Here is a 24,551-nt window from a genome sequence, read left to right as displayed (position 1 = left end):
TTGAAGAACACTGGGCTAAGTCGTGGGCCAGACCCCGCCCATCTCTACCCAATCTCCACGCCAGACCCTGCACCCATAATAGTACTAATTGCACCTTGCACGTCCCGTGCCTCATCTGGAAGCCTTCCCTCTGACATTGCATCGTCAGAGAGAAGGCTTCCGGTTCAGGCGCAGGACGCGCGTAGGAGCCGCTGCCCGTGGCTTTGTGCACTGAATCACTTAGGAAGAGGGAGCTGGCTCGAAGATAACGCTGCATCGATCGCACCGTGGACCGGCGGTTGAAGAACACTGTGTTGGGCCTGATGCACGTGCTGGCCCTGTGGACCGGCACTGGTCCATGGACCGGTGGTTGAAGAACACTGATCTATACAATAAATGACTGTGAACAGGGAGGGGGGATTTACGGGAGGGGGGCTGACAAGTTCTCGGTCCAACCCAACTTCCTAAATTCTGAGCATTATTTTGCCCCTGTAGTTGAAAGGAGTGCTATCTTATTTCATTAAGTGCCAATTTGCATAAACAAAATTCTCTGTTTTGACATTGTTTCAGATCATTGATTGAACCATAGCCACCTCATTCGGTTCTTGGTTGGGCTGAGAACTTTTCGGCACCCCTTGGCAGTGTGAAGAGTTTCCATCTCTGGGAACCAGAACTGACACTGTGATGTCATAATGCCTCGTTCCACCAATAAGAGCCAACCGCATCAATGATGTCACAATGGCTTGATGGTCCTATACTTGGCTCACTTTTATTACATGCGAGAGGGTGCTGAAAGGTTCTCAGCCCAACCAACCAACTTCCTAAATTATGAGCGTTAGTTTGCCACTGGAGCTGAAAAGCGTGTTCTCTTATTTCATTACATGTCAACTTGCAGAAACAAAATTCTGTGTTTTTGACATTATTTCAGGTCATTGACTGAACCATATTCAAGTCATTTTCTTCTTAAACATAGAAACATAGAAGATGGCGGCAGAAAAGGGCTACAGCCCATCAAGTGTGCCCACTCTGCTTACCCACCCCCTGACTAGGCCCTAATGACCCAATTTCCTTATCTTGACCCTCGTAGGGATCCCACATGGGTATCCCATTTATTCTTAAAGTCTGGCACGCTGTCTGCCTCGATCACCTGCACTGGAAGCTTGTTCCAATGATCAACCACTCTCTCTGTGAAGAAATACTTTCTGGTGTCTGCAGCAGCCACTCTCTCCTCCTCTCCCTATTGGCTAAGGCTCTTAACATTTGCATCTCCTCTTCCTATAGGCTAAGGCTCTTTACACCTGCATTGTGATGTCATAGAACTTTCTGATTATAGAAACATAGAAACATGATGGCAGATAAAGGCCAAATGACCCATCATAGAAACATAGAAGATGACGGCAGAAAAGGGCTACAGCCCATCAAGTCTGCCCACTCTGCTTACCCACCCCCTGTCTATGCCCTAATGACCCAATTTCCTTATCTTGACCCTCGTAGGGATCCCACATGGGTATCCCTATTTATTCTTAAAGTCTGGCACGCTGTCTGCCTCGATCACCTGCACTGGAAGCTTGTTCCAATGATCAACCACTCTCTCTGTGAAGAAATACTTTCTGGTGTCGCCATGAAATTTTCCGCCCCTGAGTTTGAGCGGGTGCCCTCTTGTGGCCGAGGGTCCCTTGAGAAAGAAAATATCATCTTCCACTTCGACACGTTGGACTGAGAACTTTTCAGCATCCCTTCATAAATGCTGTTTGTGCATTTGCCATGGAAATGGCCTCTTGTAACATTATATTCCTAATGATCTAATTTTTATAGGTGTGCCCAATAAATTGGCAGAGAAAAAAAAGCACTATTCTATAGGCCCGCTCAAAGTTAGGTGTTCATTTGGTGATCATTTGCTAATGGCCTGGATTTATTAAGAAACAGGAACTACTGCCCAAGCCCATCCAGACGAGACTGGCTCAACTGTCCTCTGCTGACATGGAACCGTATTGTAATCTTTGCTTACACGCCAGCTATCACAAAGAACAATGGTTTTCCCTTTTTCCCTTGTCATTATATTTCAAAGGATCTCTGTTTCTGTTGCATCATTTGACTGGAATAAGGACAAAAACCAGATATTTTTGAACTGTCCAGAGGGAATTATGCTTAAGCTTGCATTCTCCCCACAAATTAGCTAGAATTACTTTTTCTAGCCAGAATAGCAGCCTATAACAACGTTTTATAGACCATAGGGATATTTTAAGAAATTTCAGGATGTGTGGAAACCATTAACAAAATATTGTCAGGATTAAGTAAAATTATTTCCCTTATGTTTATCAGTTTATGAGGTAGGGAGGGGGGTATTTTATTATTACATATATCATACAATAATGGAGTATATGGTTGGGAGGGATGGGCGAGGGGTGGGGATAAGAATCTATGTAATATACCAATGATTGTTTATAAGTGATGTATTTATTGTTACTGTGAATGAAAATATTAACACTTAATGTAATGTTTGAAAATGAATAAAGAATTATAAAAAAAACCCAAAACATTTTATAGACCCTCAGCACCACCACTCAGAACTCAATATTTCTCATTGTTCTAAGCTTTACGTGTCTCTTCGTCACTGGATCTGTTATTTTACTATCTTTTATAAAGAGCGTTAATAGAAAGGGATTTGGGGGTACTGATAGACAGAACCCTAAAGCCTTCAGCTCAATGTGCGGCGGCGGCGAAGAAAGCAAATAGGATGTTGGGCATGATTAAGAAGGGGATCACGAGTAGATCGGAGGAGGTCATAATGCCACTTTACAGAGCAATGGTCAGACCTCACTTGGAATACTGTGTCCAGCACTGGTCTCCATACCTCAAGAAGGATATAACTCTGCTGGAGAGGGTGCAGAGACGAGCCACGAAACTAGTCAAAGGTATGGAGAATTTGAGCTACGAGGAACGTCTCAGAAAACTGGGTCTGTTCGCCCTAGACTGCGAGGGGATTTGATAAGAGAATTTTAAAATATTAAAAGGATTTGATAAAATAGACCAGGAAGAAGCATTGTTAACATTTTCGGAAGTCACACGGACACGGGGTCATAGCCTGAAACTGAGTGGCAGCAGGTTCAGGACAAACGTCAGGAAGTTCTGTTTCTCACAGCGAGTGGTTGGCGCTTGGAACGCTCTCCCGGAGGAGGTTGTGGCGGAGACTACTTTTCTGGGTTTCAAGCGCAAGTTGGATGCACATCTTCTTGAAAACCATATTGAGGGATACGGGAAATCCGGGTTTCCCAAAAGGTGTACTTAAATGGGCCACCGCGTGTGCGGATCGCCGGACAAGATGGACTTCGGTCTGATCCGGTGAAGGCATTTCTTATGTTCTTATGTTAATTTCTCATTCAATTTTTTAATTTTCATTCAATTTTTAAATTTGTTAGTGAACTGATACTTAGCTTATAATTTCGTGGTCTCTGCTAGGGATATCAATGCCGCTAGGGATGTCACAGCCGACATGTTTCGCTTGAACAGCTTTTTCATGGCTTAACCCCTCTTCCCTGCCGCCAGCAAATGTGATTACATATTCTTCACAGCTTGCATTCTGACAGCTTTCAGCTTGGAGGTCCGTTTTGTTTTGGGGAACACTGATCTTTATTAACCACTGATACACGCAGCTTACAGACAGTTCACTTATGTGTATATAAAGGATAACAGTATATACTTCTCCCTCCGTATTCGCTGTGATAGGAGATTAACAGACCTGCGAATACAGAAAAAACGCAAATAACTTTTTCATATGTTATTCGCTGTTTTCTATTAAAAACCATGGTGAATATGATGAAACCGCGAATAACGTGGTGGGAGACCTGGACTGTTCCTGAAGGAGAGGCAAAACATGGTGAAGAAAGTGCCAGGAATCGGCGATTTTCTCTGTAAACACTTGGAATCCACGATTTCTCTATGCAAGCAGACGTAATTTGGGGGGGAGGAGCCAGCAAGCTAAAAACCATGACTAATTAAAACCGCGATTGCTGAAACCACGAATATGGAGGAAAAAGTATATTTCTATAGTGCTACCAGACGTACGCAGCGCTGTACTGAGTCACAAACAAGACAGTCCCTGCTCCAAAGAGCTTACAATCTAAACAGACAAGATAGACAAACAGGATGTCAAGGATACAGTTAAGGGGAACTGTTAATCTGCTACAATCAAGCCATTGTGACATCACTGATGAGGTTGGCTCTTATTGGTGAAATGAGGCATTGTGACATCACAATCTCAGCTCTGCTTCCCAAAGACTGAAACTGTTCACACTACTACTATGAACTACACTTCTCCCTCCGTATCCGCTGTGATAGGGGATTAACAGACCCGCAAATAACTTTTTTCATATGCTATTCGTTGTTTTCTTTTAAAAACTATCGTGAATAGGGTGAAACCGCAAATAACATGGTGGGAGACCTGGCCTGTTCCTGAAGGAGAGACAAAATACGGTGAAGAAAGTGCCAGGAATCGGCGATTTTCTCTGTAAACACTTGGAATCCACGATTTCTCTATGCAAGCTGATGTCATTTGGGGGGGGGGGGGAAGCCAGCAAGCTAAAAACCGTGAATAATTGAAACCGCGACTACGGAGGGAGAAGTGTAGTGGCATACAAGATACATGATTCAAGGTTAATTTTACTGTAACCATCTTGTTTTTTATTGTTATTTTGATAAGTTCTTTTTGTTTGTAATATGAATGTGCTCTTGATCTGTTCTTTCTTTTAATCCAAGTTCTTTTCTATGCTTGCCATTTTCAAAAAAAAGGTTGCTTTTTATTCTCCTTTGACCAGCCTTTCCTGACCAATGGATTCTTCAACATTTCATGCACCCCTTTATTCTCCAGCTGACTCATATTTAAATATCTGCTTATGATTTGCAGCCTGTGAGATGTTTTGTTCAAATTGATTTCCTTCCCTAAACTGACTGTGTTGTTTATAATTCACCATTTCTTCAAAGGGCTCTGCATTTTAAAGAACTTAAATCAGCCCAGAGCCTATTGTCACAATCCTGAGTTCATCATGGAAAGGTTTTCTTAATAGGAGTAACCAATGGAATGATAGAATGAGAGCTCCCTCTGCTGGTCTACCTTATTATTTCCAGATGTTTCCCTTTCCTCCTTAGTAGGTTGAAATTCATAGGAAAAAAGAAAATTAACAAAAAATTTTAAGAAATGACAGAGTAAAAAATAATGGTGATCCTTCTCTGCTCTTACTAATATAGGGGTTCTTTTACTAAGGCGTGCATGCTAAATATTAATGCATAACACATCCATTATATCCTATGGACGTATTACCATGCGTTAGCATTTAGCACGCGCTAAGATGCACTAGCGCGCCTTAGTAAAAGGACCCCATATGTTATTTGAGGAATTTTGCTGAGGTTCTTATATTTTTGAGAAATAAAGATAAATTGGTTATTGTTTATTTATTCTTGCATTCACAATATAATTTTATTTATTCAATTTTCTTTTTTTTTTTTTTATAAATCTCTATTATTTTTCAAATATTAACAGTGCATTACAAAGAATTTAAACATAAACGAATCAGGAAAAGCACCTTAAATATACAGTATTTTAATTACTTATTATATTTTTTTTATATTTCAGTAATTTTTATTGATATTTATAGTAGAAATCATACATATGTAAATACAATACGATACAATATATTATAGATCATATGTATGAACAAAAGATAAAAACAAATGAACACAATAAAATAAACAGTAGATTAACATTTAAAATTATTAATGATCATTAATACTTTTATAAATATATCAAAAAGGACAGTATGGATGTACAGTAAACCCCCTCAAATTTGCAGTTCGCGAATCGCGGACTCAGTAATTTGTGGTATTTTCCGACCGCCACTTCCATGTACTAAAGTCATGGTTACACGCTATCTGGCGGGCCAAAGCAGCTCCTGATTGGTGTAGCCTGACTTTAGTACCAGGAAGAGGCGGTTGGAAGATACCGCAAATGATTTTCAGCTCCCGCCGCCACCCCAGCTGCCCTCTCCTGCCTTCAATCATCCCCTTAAACCACAGGTGCGTTTTTTGTTGTTTTTTTTAATTCGCGGGGGTTCCTGAAACGGAACCCCTGCAAATTTCGGGGGAGTACTGCACACCTTAATCAAACAAATTGTTATGGTTTAATAGGCGCATGGCTATAAGACTCCAATGGTTCCCAAATTTTTGTAAATTTTTTTTGAGCGTTAAATCTCTCTGAAGCAACACACTCATACTTGGCAGTTATACAAACTGTGTTCCACCAAGTTATGTATTCCACCCTAGAAGCATCCTTCAAGTGTTGCAGTATTATGATTTTAATAGCCAAATTGACCAAAATTCTTAGTAATTTTGCTTTATTATCAGATATTGACTGCTTAAGACCAAAATGGCCCAATACTAAGATATTTTAATGTGAGTGGTTCCTTAATATTCAACAGAGTACTGATCGATTCCCATACACGTACCACTTATTAGGTCTCAAAATGTATATGACATTCATGTATATTTGAAAGAACAAAACCAAGTGCAATATTTGAAATGTGATGCTTCTTTGACACTATAACACATTTTATTTTTGAGCACTTCTCATCTAATATAATAAAACGGTAAGCCGCGCATGCGCACTTCCTATGTGTCAGTTTTCAAAGGATTCTTTCTACGCGGAACCACCAGCTTTAACGGCTCTGACTCCCGACTCCAGCCTCCAACAGATGGCTGCTTCCCATTGGATCCGGCCGCTGGCAGGTCTCGCGCACAGCAGCCAATGGGTGCCAACCACGGGTTGGGCAGCACCAGAGGGAGGAATCAGGAGAGACGAGCATCAGAGGGTGGAGGAGAGGCAAGGTAGAAGAAGAAAATCGGAGAGGAGGAGAGAAGCAGAGAGAGAGAGAGAGGACAAAGAGGAGGGGATGGTGAAGGAGGAAGAGAACAGAAAAGAAAAGGAAAGCATAGGAGGAGCATTAGAGAGGGAGCGGACAGTTTGCCAGCCTGAGAAACTCCCTAACCCCTTATGCTGCTGCACAGGGAAATGGGGAAAAATGACAGACAGACAGCGGGAGGGAGGGAGACAGAAAGAAAGAAAGACACAGGGGCAGGGAGAGGGACAGAAAGACAGACAGAGAAAGGGGGCCAGAGAGAGAGTCAGCGGGAGAAGGAAAGGGGGCTGCTTTGGGGGGAGGGGTGTGCTTAGAGCAAACAGCTTTGCTCTGGGGGGGAAGACAGAAGGGGCCATGGAGACACAGGGAGAGGGAGAGGGGGCTGCTTTGAGGGGAGGGGTGTGCTGGGGGAAGACAGAAGGGGCCATGGAGAGATAGGGAAAGGAGACTGCTTTGGGGGAAGGTGTGCTGGGGACAGACAGCTTTGCTCTGGGGGGGAAGACAGAATAGGGCCATGGAGAGACATTTGGGGGGGAGGTGGGTGCTGGGGGCAGACAGCTTTGCTCGGGGGGGAGGGGGAGACAGAAGGATACAGACAGCGGCCAAGGAGAGAGACAGAAAGAAACACAGACAGACAGACACATCTATTCTAGCATCCGTTAATGTAACGGGCTTAAAGACTAGTATAGATATATATTTTTATAAAGGTCACGTTCTGATGATTTATTAATGACGTGCCATATGCAATCTTCATCTGGATATTTTATGTGTTATATTTTGTGCATGCTTTTTTTTTTTTTTTTTTGGATCCTGGTCAAGATAATTTTTATTCGTAATTTTCCTCCTTCGTGGTCTAGTCCAGGGATGTTCAATCTTTTGGCTTCCCTGGGCCACATTGGCCGAAAAAAAATGTTTCTGGGGCCGCGCAAACGCTGCAGCAAGTCAGAGGAGGGAGCCGACAAGACGATAAACACCCGGGGGGGGCAGCAGAGGAAAACGCTGCCTCGCCCTCGACCGGGGCCGTACAAAATAGTTCACCGTGCCGCATGCGGCCCTCGAGCCGCAGGCTGGACACCCCTGGCCTAGTCCCATTATTCAAAGCCATTTACTAGGATAGGCAGCAGTGATCCAGATAAATGGCTTAGGTATGGATATTTGGGGGATATTCAGTTGCACTATTTGGACAGTGCCGTAATGAGGGCTCCTTTTACTAACGTGCGCTAGCAGTTTTAGCGCATGCTAGGGTACCCTAGCTGCTGTGTTACTACGCTGGATTGAGACATATCTGATGGACTTTGGCAGCTAAGTGGTTTTTTTTTTGGCCTAATGCTATGATTTCGGATCACTGTGCCTTTGGGCCCTGTTGCCACATTTTTTTCACGTGTGGGGCTTATGTACCCCTGGTGCTTTTGAACATTGACTTTGCAAGCTATTACAGTGCTTTCTTCACCCTACCGGTTTGTTTGTGTAGGAGAGTATGCGAAGTGGATTTTTTTTGCCAAATGAAGCTGAACTGAGGCTTTTTCTCCACTTCTTTTTTTGTTTTCTGTTTGATTGAGTGTTTCTCCTGCTGTGGATGGTATGTTTAAGCCTTGTAGCGTTGCTGAGCAGGTTCATTTGTTCTGTGTGGGGTTGTGTTTGAATCCATAACCTCAGGGTGCTCAGGCTGCAGCTTTTACCACTGTGCCAGAACTGCGCAATCTGTATAATTTATCAGCACATTGTTGTATGGTTGTTGTTTTGTAAGAGCTTCGGAAAGCTGGACAGACTATTGCCGGGTCGCAATTCTCTCTTTCATATGAAGTGTATTTTTTCATCGTGGAAGGTGGCAAACACATTAGAGGCATTCCTGGGACATGGACCAATGTGCTGATAGAGCATATATAGCTCGTCCACTTCTGGGTACAGTTCATTATGGACCTCTGATGCAGCAGCGCAGGTCCATGCTGAAACCCGGCCGTGTTGGTTACATTCATAAACTGATTGCATTCGGGTGGCTCCTGTGACATCCTCCTCATCTTCTTTAGGCTGCCTCTGCCTTTTCTTCTCCTGTATCTTAATATTGCCATAGACTCACATTAGGTTATACAGTTAACACATTCTTTCACAGTAGAGGAAACTAAAGAAATTGGACAAGACTGCCTTTGCATGATAATTTATTAATATAGCAAAACTTTAAGCACAAAATACAGTCAAAATACAAAGATGGTTTTCTTTTGGGCTTTCTCACATCAGTTCACATGGAATCCCAGAGCTTATTATACTATTATACACAGACAACTAAAGAACATTAGGCCTTCTCTGCCTATGGCTCCAGGTGTGAAATTCAGGAGATTTTGTTGTAAAGACCTTTTTTTTATTTTTTTATTTTCAGTAGCAGAAAGTGACAGAGCCTGGGTTTGCAGAACGGTTAAAGGACTCCAGAAGTCTTTCCAGCCACGTTAGTTCACTTAACTAGGTCACATCCTTCCCCTTCGGCGCATGAAAATGTGCATGTTTGTTATAAGAAAGATCCCTTGGCAACATTTGATCTGAACTAACACACGACTACATTTTTGTCCGTGTAGTAAAATAATTTAGAGAGACTATATTAAGATGCAGTAAATATCTGGGGTTTTTTTCCACACCATAATCTACCATGGGCGTCACTAACCTGCAGTATTACCATCTGAATAACGCAGCATGAGATCAACCTCAAAAAATTTGCTGTTCTTACTATCCAGGAGCATCAGGCTTTTAAATCATGCCCCAATGCAACCTGGCCGCTTTTTAAAGTGGCTGAATATGTTTCCCCCTAGCTTAATTTTCAAAATTTCAGGGCTTCATCTCAAAATAACAGTCAATTTGATATGATGAAGCCCTGAGATTTGGAAAATAAAGACTTTTGGCAGGGCTGATTATTAATTTCATTTGTTCCCAGATTCTAATATTTGATCCCCCTATCTCTGACAGGCACATCTCCCCTCACGATCCCCTCATGGCATATCCCTCTGTACCCCTCCCCCAGTATATATTCCATCCCAAAGCTCTCCATATCCTTTCAAAAAACAAACAAACCTTCATTTGCTCACAATGATCCCCACCTGCTCTTCTGTACCCCCATGGGTCTCCCTAATGAAATTTCCCGGGGGTCTAAACCATCCCCGGTTACTCCTGTCCCTTCTAGCACCAGGTTCAAAATCGTGCCAACCACTGTTCCTTCTAAGCTGAACTGGAGTCCTCCAGCTTCATGTCATACCACGATCATATTTCTCTTATAATTAAAACCTGTTTCTTTAAACTTCGTCAAATCAGATCAATCTCTAAATTCCTTACTACTTCATCTCTGAAAATTTTAATCCATTCTTTTATAATATCAAAACTCGATTACTGTAACTCTTTATTTCTAAATATAACAAATAAGGAGAAACGGAGATTACAGATTATACAGAACACTGCAGTAAAATTAATCTATAACGCAAAAAAGTACGACCATGTCTCACCTCTTTTGAAGGATGCGCATTGGCTACCTATTGGCCATAGGATCACGTTTAAAATAATATTTCTTATTTTTAAAACTTTAGCTTTTAACGAACCGCAATTCATATCAAAGTTATTAATCCCATACAAACCAAAACGATCATTAAGATCATCGGAACAGAGTCTCCTTTCAGTTCCATCTTTAAAGGTTATCGGAACCAGAAGACTAGACATTTTTACAGTTATGGGCCCTCAGTGGTGGAATATGTTACCACAGTACCGTATTTTCACGCATATAACGCGCGCGTTATACGCGTTTTTACCTACCGCGCATACCCCTCGCGCGTTATATGCGTGAGCGCGGTATACAAAAGTTTTAAAACATAGTTCCCACCCCGCCCGATTCACCCCCCCAGCAGGACCACTCGCACCCCCACCCCGAACGACCACTCGCACGCGCTCCCACCCGCACCCGCATCCACGATCGGAGCAAGAGGGAGCCCAAGCCCTCTTGCCCGGCCGACTCCCCGACGTCCGATACATCCCCCCCCCGGCAGGACCACTCGCACCCCCACCCCGAACGACCGCTCGCACGCGCTCCCACCCTCACCCGCATCCACGATCGGAGCAAGAGGGAGCCCAAGCCCTCTTGCCCGGCCGACTCCCCGACCTCCGATACATCCCCCCCCGGCAGGACCACTCGCACCCCCACCCCGAAGGACCGCCGACTTCCCGACAATATCGGGCCAGAAGGGAGCCCAAACCCTCCTGGCCACGGCGACCCCCTAACCCCACCCCGCACTACATTACGGGCAGGAGGGATCCCAGGCCCTCCTGCCCTCGACGCAAACCCCCCTCCCCCCCAACGACCGTCCCCCCCCAAGAACCTCCGACCGCCCCCCAGCCGACCCGCGATCCCCCTGGCGACCCCCACGACCCCCCCACCCCCCTTCCCCGTACCTTTGGTAGTTGGCCGGACAGACGGGAGCCAAACCCGCCTGTCCGGCAGGCAGCCAACGAAGGAATGAGGCCGGATTGGCCCATCCATCCTAAAGCTCCGCCTACTGGTGGGGCCTAAGGCGCGTGGGCCAATCAGAATAGGCCCTGGAGCCTTAGGTCCCACCTGGGGGCGCGGCCTGAGGCACATGGGCCCAACCCGACCATGTGCCTCAGGCCGCGCCCCCAGGTGGGACCTAAGGCTCCAGGGCCTATTCTGATTGGCCCACGCGCCTTAGGCCCCACCAGTAGGCGGAGCTTTAGGATGGATGGGCCAATCCGGCCTCATTCCTTCGTTGGCTGCCTGCCGGACAGGCGGGTTTGGCTCCCGTCTGTCCGGCCAACTACCAAAGGTACGGGGAAGGGGGGTGGGGGGGTCGCCAGGGGGGTCGCGGGTCGGCTGGGGGGGCGGTCGGAGGTTCTTGGGGGGGGGCGGTCGTTGGGGGGGAGGGGGGTTTGCGTCGAGGGCAGGAGGGCCTGGGATCCCTCCTGCCCGTAATGTAGTGCGGGGTGGGGTTAGGGGGTCGCCGTGGCCAGGAGGGTTTGGGCTCCCTTCTGGCCCAACTACCAAAGGTACGGGGAAGGGGGGTGGGGGGGTCGTGGGGGTCGCCAGGGTGGTCGCGGGTCGGCTGGGGGGGCGGTCGTTGGGGGGAGGGGGGTTTGCGTCGAGGGCAGGAGGGCCTGGGATTCCTCCTGCCCGTAATGTAGTGCGGGGTGGGGTTAGGGGGTCGCCGTGGCCAGGAGGGTTTGGGCTCCCTCCTGGCCCGATATTGTTGGGGAATCGGCGGTCCTTCGGGGGGAGGGATGTATCGGACGTCGGGGGGGGGGCATCAGGCTTTCAGGATGGGGACAGACCTTCAAGGGGGGACAGTGCACGGAAGTCAGGGGGGGGTGAACGGAGAGTCGGGACAGCGCACGGAAAGTCAGGGCGGGCGAAAGGAGCGTCGGGCAGCATGCGCGGTATACCCGTGAGCGCGGTATACCAAAGTTTTTGTGCATATCAGCGTGATTTCTGCGCGCTATACCCGTGTGCGCGTTTTATACGGGTGCGCGTTATTTGCGTGAAAATACGGTATATCCGTTCCGAACCTGATTCTGTTAAATTCAAATCTCTTTTAAAGACTTATTTATTTAATGATGCCTATGATTTTTAACACAATTTCTGAATTCTTTTTTATATTGTGCTCTGGTTTTTTTACAATACCTTCCCTATTGTTCTTTCCTTTTTTTTTAACAACACCCCATTATTGTAACTTTTCCCCCTTTTCCTTAATTCATGTATGTATCGTTTATATCTTGTATTTTTGAACTATTGTGTAAGTTTCTTATATTAAAATTGTATTATGTACATCGCCTAGAACTTATAATAGGCGATTCATCAAAAACCGAATAAACTTGAAACTTGAAACTTGAAAACTTGAAACTTGCTAGTGTGTGTGTGTGTGTGTGTGTGTGTGTAGGTGGGGGGGGGGGGTCAATATTGTGTTTCTATCACTAGGGCTAGGCATTTTCCCTGGAGTTCTGTAGAGTTTGCCTGTCCTTATCACTACTGAAAACCTGATAGTGAAACAGCGCGCCCTGCTGGCAGGAAAGTAGTTGGAGGACTCCTGCTCAGCTTAGAGCAGTGCCTCTCAAACTGGGTGCCAATGCACAGTGGTGTGCCCTGAAGAGATTCAGGGTGTGCCATAAGAGTTTCCAGAAATTTACTTTATTTTTAAAAATTCCCTTCCTAAGTATACCGTAGAATAGATGGCATGTATGTGACAACCGCCCAGACAAGCATCATTCTTTGATGTGATTGGTCCTTGAAAACTAATGGCAAGTAATTTTATTTTTCATGCAGTAGTTGTCCTTACTTGAGCATCAAATCAATCAAGGCTTTGTTATTGTTTGGATCTTATTATCTCAGCGAACTTGGATTTTCAGCTCTGACAGAAATTAAATTGAAAAAAAGAGAACGGTGGATGGTGCAATGCATGTTTGCTTGTCAACTATCCAGCTGCATTTTGAGTTAAATTGCACTCAAAACCAAGTACATCCATCGCATTGATTCGCAATTCTATTCTATCTACTTTAGTTTCACCGTTGTTACAATTACCCTTACATAGCTTAAAGAACTTTAAATAAATAACTCTCAAATTTAAATTTTTGTTGGTTTTTCAGTTTTATAATTTCAATTATAATGTGCCGCGAAAAACATTTGCTCCCTCTGGTGTGCCGGAGCTTAAAAAAAAAAAAGTTTGAGAGACACTGGCTTAGAGGGAACAGTGGTGCCAGCATCCTCTAGTGGTAGTTTCATAGTATTACTGCTGGAAGTCAAGCTGCCGTGTAAGGGCCTTTTGCAGGCGCTGCATCTCATGACTATATCTCGCATGGTAACTTAAAATGACTCTTAACCCCTTATTCACCTATTCGGTACCCGTGTTGGTTTAATCATTTCCATAAGAAATGTAACTCTCTAATCTTTTATTTATCCCAATTAGACTATAAGCTGTGTCGACATGCATTTGCATGCTTTTCATTTCATTATTATATAACTTAGGGTGACTTATTTAACAGTGCGTTAGGGCTTTGCATCCAGTGTTGAAGCCTTTTACCATAAATTAAGGGGTAGATTATACAGACCAGAGCCCTGTTAACTTCCCCCCTCTTAAAACTGGAAAAACCAGGGGCCAAACCAGGTTATGTGAAAAATGGCAATATTCAGCAGTTATCCATATAATTTATGTGGTCAGGAATGAAAACAGGAATAGCAGGGATAATTTTACAACAAAAACTTATTGTCAGATTTGAATGCATAGCTTGCCTGAAAAATTTGCATTATCCATATAATTAATCATGCCCTATTCTGCTGGATCTCTTTATTTCTATTTATTTTTATAAGAATACAAATCTCGTTCTTCCTTTTATGTGTTATTTTGGAAATAGACATGACCAGTGGCATTTTCATTGCCGCATTACCAGGTAGGCATCATATCAGGAAACCACATTCTTCCAAGGTGCTTAGAGACCTCAGAATGGATTTGTTCTAAGTTGTATTGGTTGTCTGGAATGAGTACTTCCTCCATGATGGAAAGCTGGGTGAGCCTTCCTCCGCACATCTTGACAAACTCCACAAAGCCACTGCAGGTCACTTCGCACTCCCCTAGACCCATGGCGGTTAGATGTTTGCAACGCTCTGCAATACTAATGAGCTCTTCGTCCAGCGGCTGAAGCCCATTGGCGCAGACGACCAGCTCGATCAATCGGGGGCAGTTTAGCCCTATCCGGCCTAGCATGGCTTTGCTTACGGCGCGGCCAAAGTAGAGGTGGGTGACGGGCGTTTCTTCTCGGAAGAACCCATCAAACTCCTCTTCGTACAGAAAGAAGTACATGACAATGCTGACCTTGGGAGAATGCTTGATCAGCGTGTCCCAGCTTTGCTTCTTGATGGGGTGGAACAGGGTTTGTCCAGGATTTTCGCTCACGACATCGATGCGGAGATGTTCGATGCGAACATGTTTCTCGCTGGATAGGGCCAAGAGTAATTCATCACTTAAAAGGTGGTAATTCAAAGCCAGTTCTCTGAGTCCATGACATTGATCTGCCACACAAAGAATCCCTGTTTAACAGAGAAGATACCAAATATGAAATCAACCTGGAATATTATCATAAAATTTTTTTCTCTTAAATAAAAATAAGAACTTCTGTAGAGTTGAACAGAAGATTTAATACGGTGGTTCCCAACCCTGTCCTGGAGGACCACCAGCCCAATCGGGTTTTCAGGCTAGCCCTCATGAATATGCATGGATGCATGGAGCAGATTTGCATGCCTGTCACTTCCGTTATATGCAAATCTCTCTCATGCATATTCATTAGGGCTAGCCTGAAAACACGATCGGCTTGGTGGTCCTCCAGGACAGAGTTGGGAACCACTGATTTAATACACACTAATAATAATAATAATAATAATAACTTTATTTTTGTATACCGCCATACCCCGAAGAGTTCTAGGCGGTTCACATAAGTTAGACAGAGATTACAAGTGGGTACATATCAAGTTGATCATAGAGTTGCAAACAGCAAAGCGAGAGTAGTTACAAATGGTTACATAACGAATTGAATCATAGAGTTGCGAACAGCAAGGAGAGGAGTAAGAGGGAGAGGAGGGAGATGGGGGAGGGGAGTGGATCAGAGCGGGGGGAGGATTGAAAAGGGGCATTAAGGGTCTTGGTCTCGGAAAGTCGAGGTAGTTGTAGGCCTTGAGGACCATTTGGGCTAGCCAAGGGTTTAGTTTGGCGGCTTGGAAGGCGTAGGTTTTGTCAAGGAATTTTTTTGAGTGGCATAGTTTTAGGGAGGGGAAGGCGAAGAGTTGAATTTTTCAGGAGTTCTTAAAGTTGTGGTTAAGGGTGAAGTGAGGGGTGATGTAGCTTGGGGATAAACCAAATATTGTTTTGTAGCAAAAACAGGCGAATTTGAATATGATTCTGGATTCTAGTGGGAGCCACTAAGGACTGGATTCTATATATAGCGTTGAAACCTCAGCACCAGAAACGATCCACACCGAGGCCCTCTTTTACAAAAGCGCGCTAAGCGTTTTAGCACGGATTTTAGCGTGCGCTAACCGCTAACGCGTCCATAGCATAACATGCACGCGTTAGCGTTTAGCGCGTGCTAAAAAGCTTAGCCCGCCTTTGTAAAAGAGCGGGTAAGTGTCATTCTATAAAGGTCACGTGAGCCTTAAATACTCCGATGTTGCTCCAACGCCCGCAGAGTTCCTATGAGCAATGTAGCCGCGTCGGAGCATTTAGCACCCCGGACTGTGGTAGAAACCTCTACCGTGGCTTAGTAAAAGAGCGCCCTAATTTGTTTTAATTGGTTTATCAGTGCTGTTAATTGAAAGCCCACCATTAAAAATAATTAATTGGCTCAGGAGGCACCTACCACCTCACAGTCGGCATCTACACCAAAGTACCCGCTGCTGTCTACCCGAAAGTAGGATTGGTTAGGTGGGGAGTTTGGGCATGGATTGAGGTAGGCACTGGTATAGTAGGCAAAGAAAATCCTGGCTTAATATACCAGTGACCAAGTTTGGGTACCTATCAGCACCTAAAAATCAGCACTGGTACGAGAATCCGGGTCTTAAGGTCGGATTCTGCATAGGACGCCAGTTTTTGCAGCTGCGAATCACACATCGACGTCCTATACAGAATGACATCTGCCCTAAGGGATGGACGCTTAACCCCGCCTAACTGGCCTGATTCTCTAACCGGTGCCCATGTCACAGGCGCCAGTTAGAGAAATTGCACCCAATCCCTTGCCATCAGCTGATTATGGCAAGGGAATCCCCTTGTCATTATCAGATGAGCAGCTGTGGCAGGGAGCCCTGACCCCCCCCCCTGTGAAGTTGGCCAGCAGGAGGGATGCCCACTCCCTCCTGCTAGAACCGCTAAACCCCCACCCACGATGTAAGCCAGGCAGGAGGGATGCCCACTCCCTCCTGCTAGAACCGCCAAACCCCCACCCACGATGTAAGCCGGGCAGGAGGGATGTCCACTCTCTCCTGCCACCACCTCCTGAACCCGAACTCCCTGACACCCTCCTAAGTCTCAGGCCCCCCAACTCTGCACCTGTAACTCTACCCCCAACCCCCCATACCTTTCTGTTGAATGCCCAGCTAAAGGGATGCTCACACCCTCCAGCCAGCCAGTCCGCCACTTCAAAATGGCGGGCCTTTCAGTTGGTCCAGGTGCCTAAAACCCCTCCTATGGGAGGGGCCTTAGGCATCTGAGCCAATCAGAGCTTTAGGACCCTCCTGGGAAGGGGAAGGCCAGACAATCAACTGAAAGGTACAGGGGGTTGGAGGGTAGAGTTAGGGGTGGGGGCCTGAGCCATGAGGGGGGTTGGAGGGGTTTGATTTCAGGGAGCTTTGAGTTCAGGGGGGTGGTAGCAGGAGAAAGTGGGCATCCGTCCTGCCTGTCTTACTTTGCGGATGTGGTTCGGGGTTTCCAACGGGAGGAAGTAAGCATCACTTCTGCCAGCTGACTTCACGGTGGGGGGTGGGGAGGGGGGGAGATCCAGTTGCAGCTGCTCATCTGATCGTAGCAGGGAGATTTCCTTGCCGCGATCAGTTCGGCGTCCACATCTATTTGAATGCTGGCCTACATTTAGGTGTCTATCACAGCCCTAGGGAGATGCTTAGGGTCGCTTAAGCTCACCCAAGGCCTCTTCCAGATGAAACTATGTCCACGTCCAGCCTTGGACGAGCTTAGGTGTCCTGATGTGTCTTTCTATACAAGCAACAGACACCTACAGTGAAGGTGACCTGTCTCATGGATGCCTACCGCTGCCTAAAATTGGGAAGAAAATGGAACAAATGTTTTAAAAACTTCATCGCAAGCACACTTTCGTACCAAACATTTAGGAAGTCAATAAAAACTTATCTCTTTGACAAATTTCTCTGACCCCAATTCAACCTGATGCATTTCCAAAACACTTCCAGATAAACCTGACTAAACTTAACATGCCAATGTAATTTCGAACGTTCTCTGTAATGTCGCTGTCTGTATACAGTCTCTTCCCTTGTAAACCGCTTAGAACTGTTTGTGGTATGGCGGTATATAAAAATAAAGTTATTATTAAAAATAAAATAAAGTTATTATTTACAGAATGTGTCCCTTAGTGCAAAATGGGAAATTGTGGGTCATATACCCCCTACTATCTACTACCGTAGGGAATGCTTTGGTTGGACAATTGAGGCTATGTACGGACTGCCCTAAATTCAAGACATTATTAAAATCTCAGTTGTTCGTTGCCGCTTATACGTAGAGGTTGCAGCAAGTTCCATCTGTTTCAATTTTTGGAAACATTATTATGCAGGATGTTATTGCCTGCTCGTAGGCTGCAGAAAATAATGTATGTGGACAAGATGTTTAATGTAGATAATGGTGGTTGGATGTTATTTTAATTTTATGAATATTTGTTACTTGGAAACCACTTAGAGCTTAGACAGTATACAAAGCTTTAAAATCTAAATAAATATTGGGTAGACGGAGATAGCCAAGGTCAAATTATTTTCCAGTGACTTGCCAATGACCAAGTCAGCTTTGGATGATACTCTTCTGATTAATTCAAAAGCATGTAAGCTAATTTCCAACACTGGAAATTCTGTATCTGATAGTGGTTTCTAAAACAGTAGGTTGTTCTTAAGCCAACTACATTCCCGACAAAAAGCTTACTTCCCAAATCAGCACTATCGGGCAACGTTCAAAATAAAGGCTCGCGAGAAGTCTTTCAATCCTGTGGGAGGCGCACTACTCACCTGCAGGTGACACGTGAGGACAGCTGTTCATCTTTAGAAGTTTTAATGTATCGCTGTTATTCGCCACAAGGACCTTCAAGGAAGGGTCATCCACTGGAGTGTCATCAATCTTGATAGAGGACAAGGACTTTGAGTTGACAAAAACCACGGTCAGAGCTGATACGAAATGGGACTGAAAAGGAGAAAGAATAGGAATAGAATCTGTAGCAAAACTTGTACCATTCCATTAGCATAATGAAGAAATCGGATCATTGTATAAAAGATGTCTATTTTAGACCTGTTTTATAAGACAACATTGGCATCTACATGCCACAGTAGTACACAAATCCCCATGAACATATTTACATCTGCTCTAAAGGAGGTATATTTTATTTTTTTATTTAACTATTTATATACCACTTTTAGCCTAAGTGATTTTACATTCAGATACTCAAGCACTTTTTCTTGTTTGTCCTGGTGTACTCACAATCTACCTAACGTACCTGGGACAATGGGGGATTAAGTGACTTGAAAAATGCTTGAGTACCTGAATAAATTCATGTAAACCATTCTGAGCTCCCCTGGGAGAACAGTATAGAAAATTGAATGAATAGTGTAAAAAGTTTCAGCCTCTGGTAACCAGAGCTGGTATTGTGATGTCATAATGCCTCATTCCACCAATGTCTAAGAGCCAACCTCATCAGTGATGTCACAATGACTTCATTGCCCTTTGCTTGGCTCACTTTTACTACATTTTGATTTCTAGAGTGACACAGTTGAAGCTACAGCCTCAACACCCTGGGGTTGTGGCTTCAAACCCCCACGCTGCTCCTTGTGACCCTGGGCAAGTCACTTAATCCCCCCCTCCCCCCCATTACCCCAGGTACATTAGATAGATTGTGAGCCCACCGGGACAGATGGGGATAAATGTTTGAGTATCTGAATAAACTCATATAAATCATTCTGAGCTTTGAACAAATAAATAAACACATGGAAAACAAAATCCAATGAAATGGATTTTATTAGATGATCCAACATGTCCCTTATTGTGACATGTTGCCTTTGTCAGGGGTTAAATGGTGACACTGAAAATGTTATGGTGCAAAATGACAAGTGGGCACATTTGTCCCTTCAAACGTCTGGTGGCGGCATCACGGTCTGTGAACAGATTCCATTTGTGTACCGCAATGGTTGTTTTGGAATCCGTTCACAGAGCGTGACCTCTCATGCAAACTTTGCGCAGAAGCATGGCTGTGTCGGGTCAGTCAATAAAGATCTTTTCATCTGGTATTTACAGAATCGTACTTAGACACCACGCTAACCTTTATGCGTATAGATGTGCCCATATGTGCGAAAATGACAGTATTCTAAACACTTATGTGTGTGTAATAGACATGTAAATGTGAGCTCATAGGTTATAGAATTGCCCTGTAGGTGTGAGTTTTGGTCTGCCACTTCTGATTACTATAAAGCTCTTCATGCATTAAAGGTTTACAGTACCTTGGAAATATTCATAAAACTTGATTTTGCTGTTGAAATTAAGCCCAATGTCTTGATTGAACAATTTACCAGCTGAGAGAGGATGTCACAAGCTGCTTCTGCAGATTCAGTGCAGCTGTCAACCTAGAAATAAAATAATTTCATAACTTAAGGCTATTTTGAGAACATAAGAATAGCCTTACCTGTCCTCACAGTGGCCAATCCAGGTCACTAGTACCTGGCCAAAACCCAAAGAGTAGCAACATTCTAGAGGTGAGATTGTGATGTCATAATACCTCATTCCATCAATACCCAAGAGCCAACCTCATCAGTGATGTCACAGTGGCTTGACTGGCCTATACTTGGCTCACATAAGAACATAACAATTGCCATACTGGGACAGACTGAAGGTCCGTCAAGCTCAATATCCTGTTTCCAACAATGGCCAACCCAGGTCCCGAGTACCTAGCTAGATCCCAAGCAGTGGATTTCCCCAAGCCTTCTCAATAATGGCCTATGGACTTCTCTTTTAGGAAATTCTCCAAATTTTTTAAACCCTGCTATACTAACTGATTTCACCACATTCTCCGGCAATGAATTCCAATGTTTAATTACACATTGAGTAAAAAAAAAAAAATAAACATCTAAGTCCCATTAAAAGCAGGTTACACACATCAAAAGCCCAAGTGAATGCAAATGGCAAGGGGGCAGGGCCTGGGCATATTTTGGGCAGGACTTGAGCATGCCTAGACAATACCTGTTTAAGGGGTGCTAACCGATTTAGTGCATGCTAAATGCTAAGATGCCTGTTATATTTCTACGGGAATCTTAGCGTTTAGGGCACATTGATCATTAGCATAAGCACACACTAACGGTCCTTTTTATCAAGTTGCGCTCGAGGTTTTTAGTGCAGGCCGATGCCGTAAATGCTCTGACACTCATAGAATTCCTATGAGCATCATAGGATTTACCTGTGCTAAAAACCTCTAGTTGATAAGGGGGGTGGGGTGGGGGGAGAGAAGTGCCCTTTGATGAATTGGCCCCTTATTCTCAATTTTAGACATGGAATAAACATCTATGTCCTAACACAGTGTTCTTCAACCATCAGTGCCGGTCCACAGAAATTTCCTGCCGGTCCACAGGGCCAGCACGTGCATCAGGCCCAAAACAGTGTTCTTCAACCGCCGGTCCACGGTGCGATCGATGCGGTGTCAAGTCAAAAGCACGCCGGGACAAAGGCGCGCGCAGACAATTGAGCGCAGCCTGGAGGCGCGTGCCGAAGAAAATTACTGTTTTTAGGGGCTCCGACGAGGGGGCGTGGGGGGAACCCCCCCCCCACTTTACTTAATACAGATCGCGCCGCGTTGTGGGGGCATTGTGGGGGGTTTGGGGGGTTGTAACCCCACATTTTACTGAAAACTTCACTTTTTCCCTGTTTTTAGGGAAAAAGTTAAGTTTACAATAAAATGTGGGGAGTTACAACCCCCCCAAACCCCCCCCCAACGCCACCACGATCTGTATTAAGTAAAGTGGGGACGCTCCCCAACAAAACCCTCCGTCGGAGCCCCTAAAAACAGTAATTTTCTTCAGCGCGCGCCTCCGTCTTGCACTCAGTTGTCGGCACGCGCCTTTGTCTTCCGCGATTATGTCTATGAACCGATCGATGCGGCGTTATCTTTGAGCCAGCTCCCTCTTCCTAACTGATTCAGTGCACAAAGCCACGGGCAGCGGCTCCTATGGGCATCGTGCGCCTGAACCGGAAGCCTTCTCTCTGCCGTTGCAACGTCAGAGAGAAGGCTTCCAGATGAGGCACGGGACGTGCAAGGTGCAATTAGTATTATTATGGGGGCGGGGTCTGGGGTGGAGATTGGGTAGAGATGGGCGGGGTCTGGCCCATGACTTAGCCCAGTGTTCTTCAACAGCCGGTCCACGGACCGATGCCGGTCCACAGAATAATTATTTTATTTCTGCCGGTCCATAGGTGTAAAAAGGTTGAAAAACACTCTCCTAACAGATCGAGGTCAAGATTTACACCTGCTAACAAGCATCTATGGTGAGTTTCCATTCTTACCTTGAAGCTCACGTATTGCAAATGGTCAGCGTGTCTTTTAATAATCTGCTGGATGAGATCAGGGTGTGTAGACTTTAGGTAGGAAGTGGCTGGCTGGTTCAGTTCAAACTCAAATTTCCTCCATAAGTCAGGAATATGAAAAACCTCATTCCACCGTCTGCACACCGAAGATGCCCGTGCTCGGTCCACCAAAGGGAGATGCTGAAAAACGTGCAGGACCACGTGATGAGGCAGGTTTCCCCAGTCTAGCGGGACGGCTTGAATCTGGGGTTTGCTTAGCGTGGAGGAGAAAAAGCCGCTCTTGTGCTTTTTCATTCCCGGCGGCACCTGGAGAACTGGGCTCTCGGTCTGAACACTCGGCCGACTCTGCTTCATTCTGAAAGGAAGACGTTTCATTTACACTTCTTCGCAGTTTTAAGAAAGAAAAAAAGTGAAAACTTTCAGTGTCAGTTGTTTATTTTATATAACTTGTGTTCGGTAGTTAATTTAGATCAGATGTGGGTCTTTTAAATGGGTATTTTGAGAGTTCAGTGTTGGTTATGGTGTTGATAATGAATCATGGAATAGAGAATGACACGGTGACAAAATTCATCACCGTTCCCGTCCCCGCGGATAACCGTGGGAAATAATCCCATGTCATTTTCTAGTGTCTATTTCAACCTCAATCCTTCTACACCAGCATTCTTCAAAGCAAAGCTTGAGGGTCAGTGGTTGTGGCCATTCATACTCTTGATTCTTCCCTCTCTCCTTAAAGAATGACATGAAGATTGTTTACCGCGGTTATCCGCGGGGACGGGAACGGTGATGAATTTTGTCACCGTGTCATTCTCTATCATGGAATGCATTGATGCTTGTTGGACTCTAGAATTTTGTAAAGATCACCCAAAATTATGTGCTCAGGTTTGTGCACAATTATCAGATATATGCAAAAACTGGATGAATTAATGATACTTATCAATAATTGACCTTAACAAGGGCTAAATGGCAATCATTAGTAGTTATATACATTGCTGACTTATGGTCCTATTCCTTTTCTATAAATCTGAAGGGGCAATGATGGATATATAAATTGAATACCGTAGCTCCGTATGGGTCGAATGCTGAGTTACAATGGGCATCTTTAATTTAACTGGGAGCATTCTGATTGGAGGAGTTTTGAGATCAGCTGTTCTAGTGGGAGGTATAAATAGTGAGTACAGAACGCCGCTGCCATCTTGCCTTGCTGAAGCAGTGAAGTCGGATGACGGGCCGGCTCTGGTAGGCTTGGACCTATTTTAATAATATTTAGTTAAGATGTTAGACTGAGCTTTAACTGTGATTTACTCGTGGTAGGGTATTTCCTTGATAAAGCTTCGGGCAAAACATGGTGGATTACAAGACTTCCCAGATGGATTAAAACTTGCTATAAAACGTTGGCCCAAGATGCTCATGAATTAATAAGCAAAAAATGTATTTAAGCATTTCTGTGCCAAAGAATTTTTAAGAATCAAACTGATTTAAATGTAATAATGACTGGGGTTGCCATTCAGCAAATTACATATAATTGGAAGGATTGGAAGAGATTAAATTATAACTTTTGGTGGAATTCTTTATGCCATATCTATAAAATAGAAAGATTTATTGCTTTACAAAGGGGATACTTTAAGAAGTTTCAGGATGTGTGGAAACCATTAACAAAATATTGTAAGGATTAAGTAAAATTATTTCCCTTTTAATTATCAGTTCAGGATATAGGGAGGGGGGTATTTTTATTATTACATATATTATATAATAATGGAAGATATGAATGGGAGGGATGGGAAAGGGGAAGGGATAAAAATTTATATAATGTACCAATGATTGTTTATAAGTGATATATTTATTGTTACTGTGAATGAATATATTTTACACTTAATGTAATTTTGAAAATGAATAAAGAATATAAAAAAAATAAATAAATAAATGTAATAATGATCATAATTGAAGGACCTATGAAGATATGACACACAAAGCTTAGCGCTATGAAAGTGTGTTGAGCATTTAGTGGTGTCGATGAGGCCCTGTTAGAATACCAGATTATTACATGGACTCAGAGATTAATATTGAGTTGTTTAAGGAATTACTCCGAGTTTAGACGATCTCAGTTTGTTGCCACTGGTGAAAGTACCGTATTCTATAACAAACATGGCCAGTGTAGCAGGATGCTATGCCCGAGCGGATTAGAATGTAATGTTTCATTGAACCTTGTCCAGTTGACACTCCTCCTGAAGAAGCCTTTTGGGCGAAACTCAGGGACATTCATGTGGGATCTCTAATGAGGTAAGGGCAGGGGGTTGGTGAGCAAACTCAGGGAGAAGGGTCACTAGAGTGGGCAGACTTGATGGGCTTTGGCCCTTTTCTG

At 44.4% G+C, this 24,551-nt stretch overlaps 1 protein-coding gene across 6 annotated transcripts in view; it reads right to left on the bottom strand.

Moving 5' to 3' along the window:
* Nucleotides 1-13,502: 13,502 nt before the first annotated feature.
* The window catches only part of LOC117351634 (F-box/LRR-repeat protein 21-like), a 54,936-nt gene continuing 43,887 nt past the window's right edge, over nucleotides 13,503-24,551 (bottom strand). For all 6 annotated transcript variants that reach the window (XM_033927190.1, XM_033927191.1, XM_033927192.1 and 3 more), the window contains 4 exons: nucleotides 22,172-22,547; nucleotides 20,122-20,244; nucleotides 18,643-18,814; nucleotides 13,503-14,943 (listed from right to left, as the gene is read on the bottom strand). In XM_033927190.1, coding sequence (XP_033783081.1) covers nucleotides 14,300-14,943; nucleotides 18,643-18,814; nucleotides 20,122-20,244; nucleotides 22,172-22,547 — 1,315 coding nt within the window. In that variant the 3' untranslated portion in view covers nucleotides 13,503-14,299. The remainder of the gene's footprint in view (nucleotides 14,944-18,642; nucleotides 18,815-20,121; nucleotides 20,245-22,171; nucleotides 22,548-24,551) is intronic.

This window comes from Geotrypetes seraphini, chromosome 18, assembly GCF_902459505.1.
Source record: "Geotrypetes seraphini chromosome 18, aGeoSer1.1, whole genome shotgun sequence".
NCBI classification, from domain to species: domain Eukaryota; kingdom Metazoa; phylum Chordata; class Amphibia; order Gymnophiona; family Dermophiidae; genus Geotrypetes; species Geotrypetes seraphini.
This window is presented reverse-complemented; position numbering and strand designations above follow the sequence as displayed.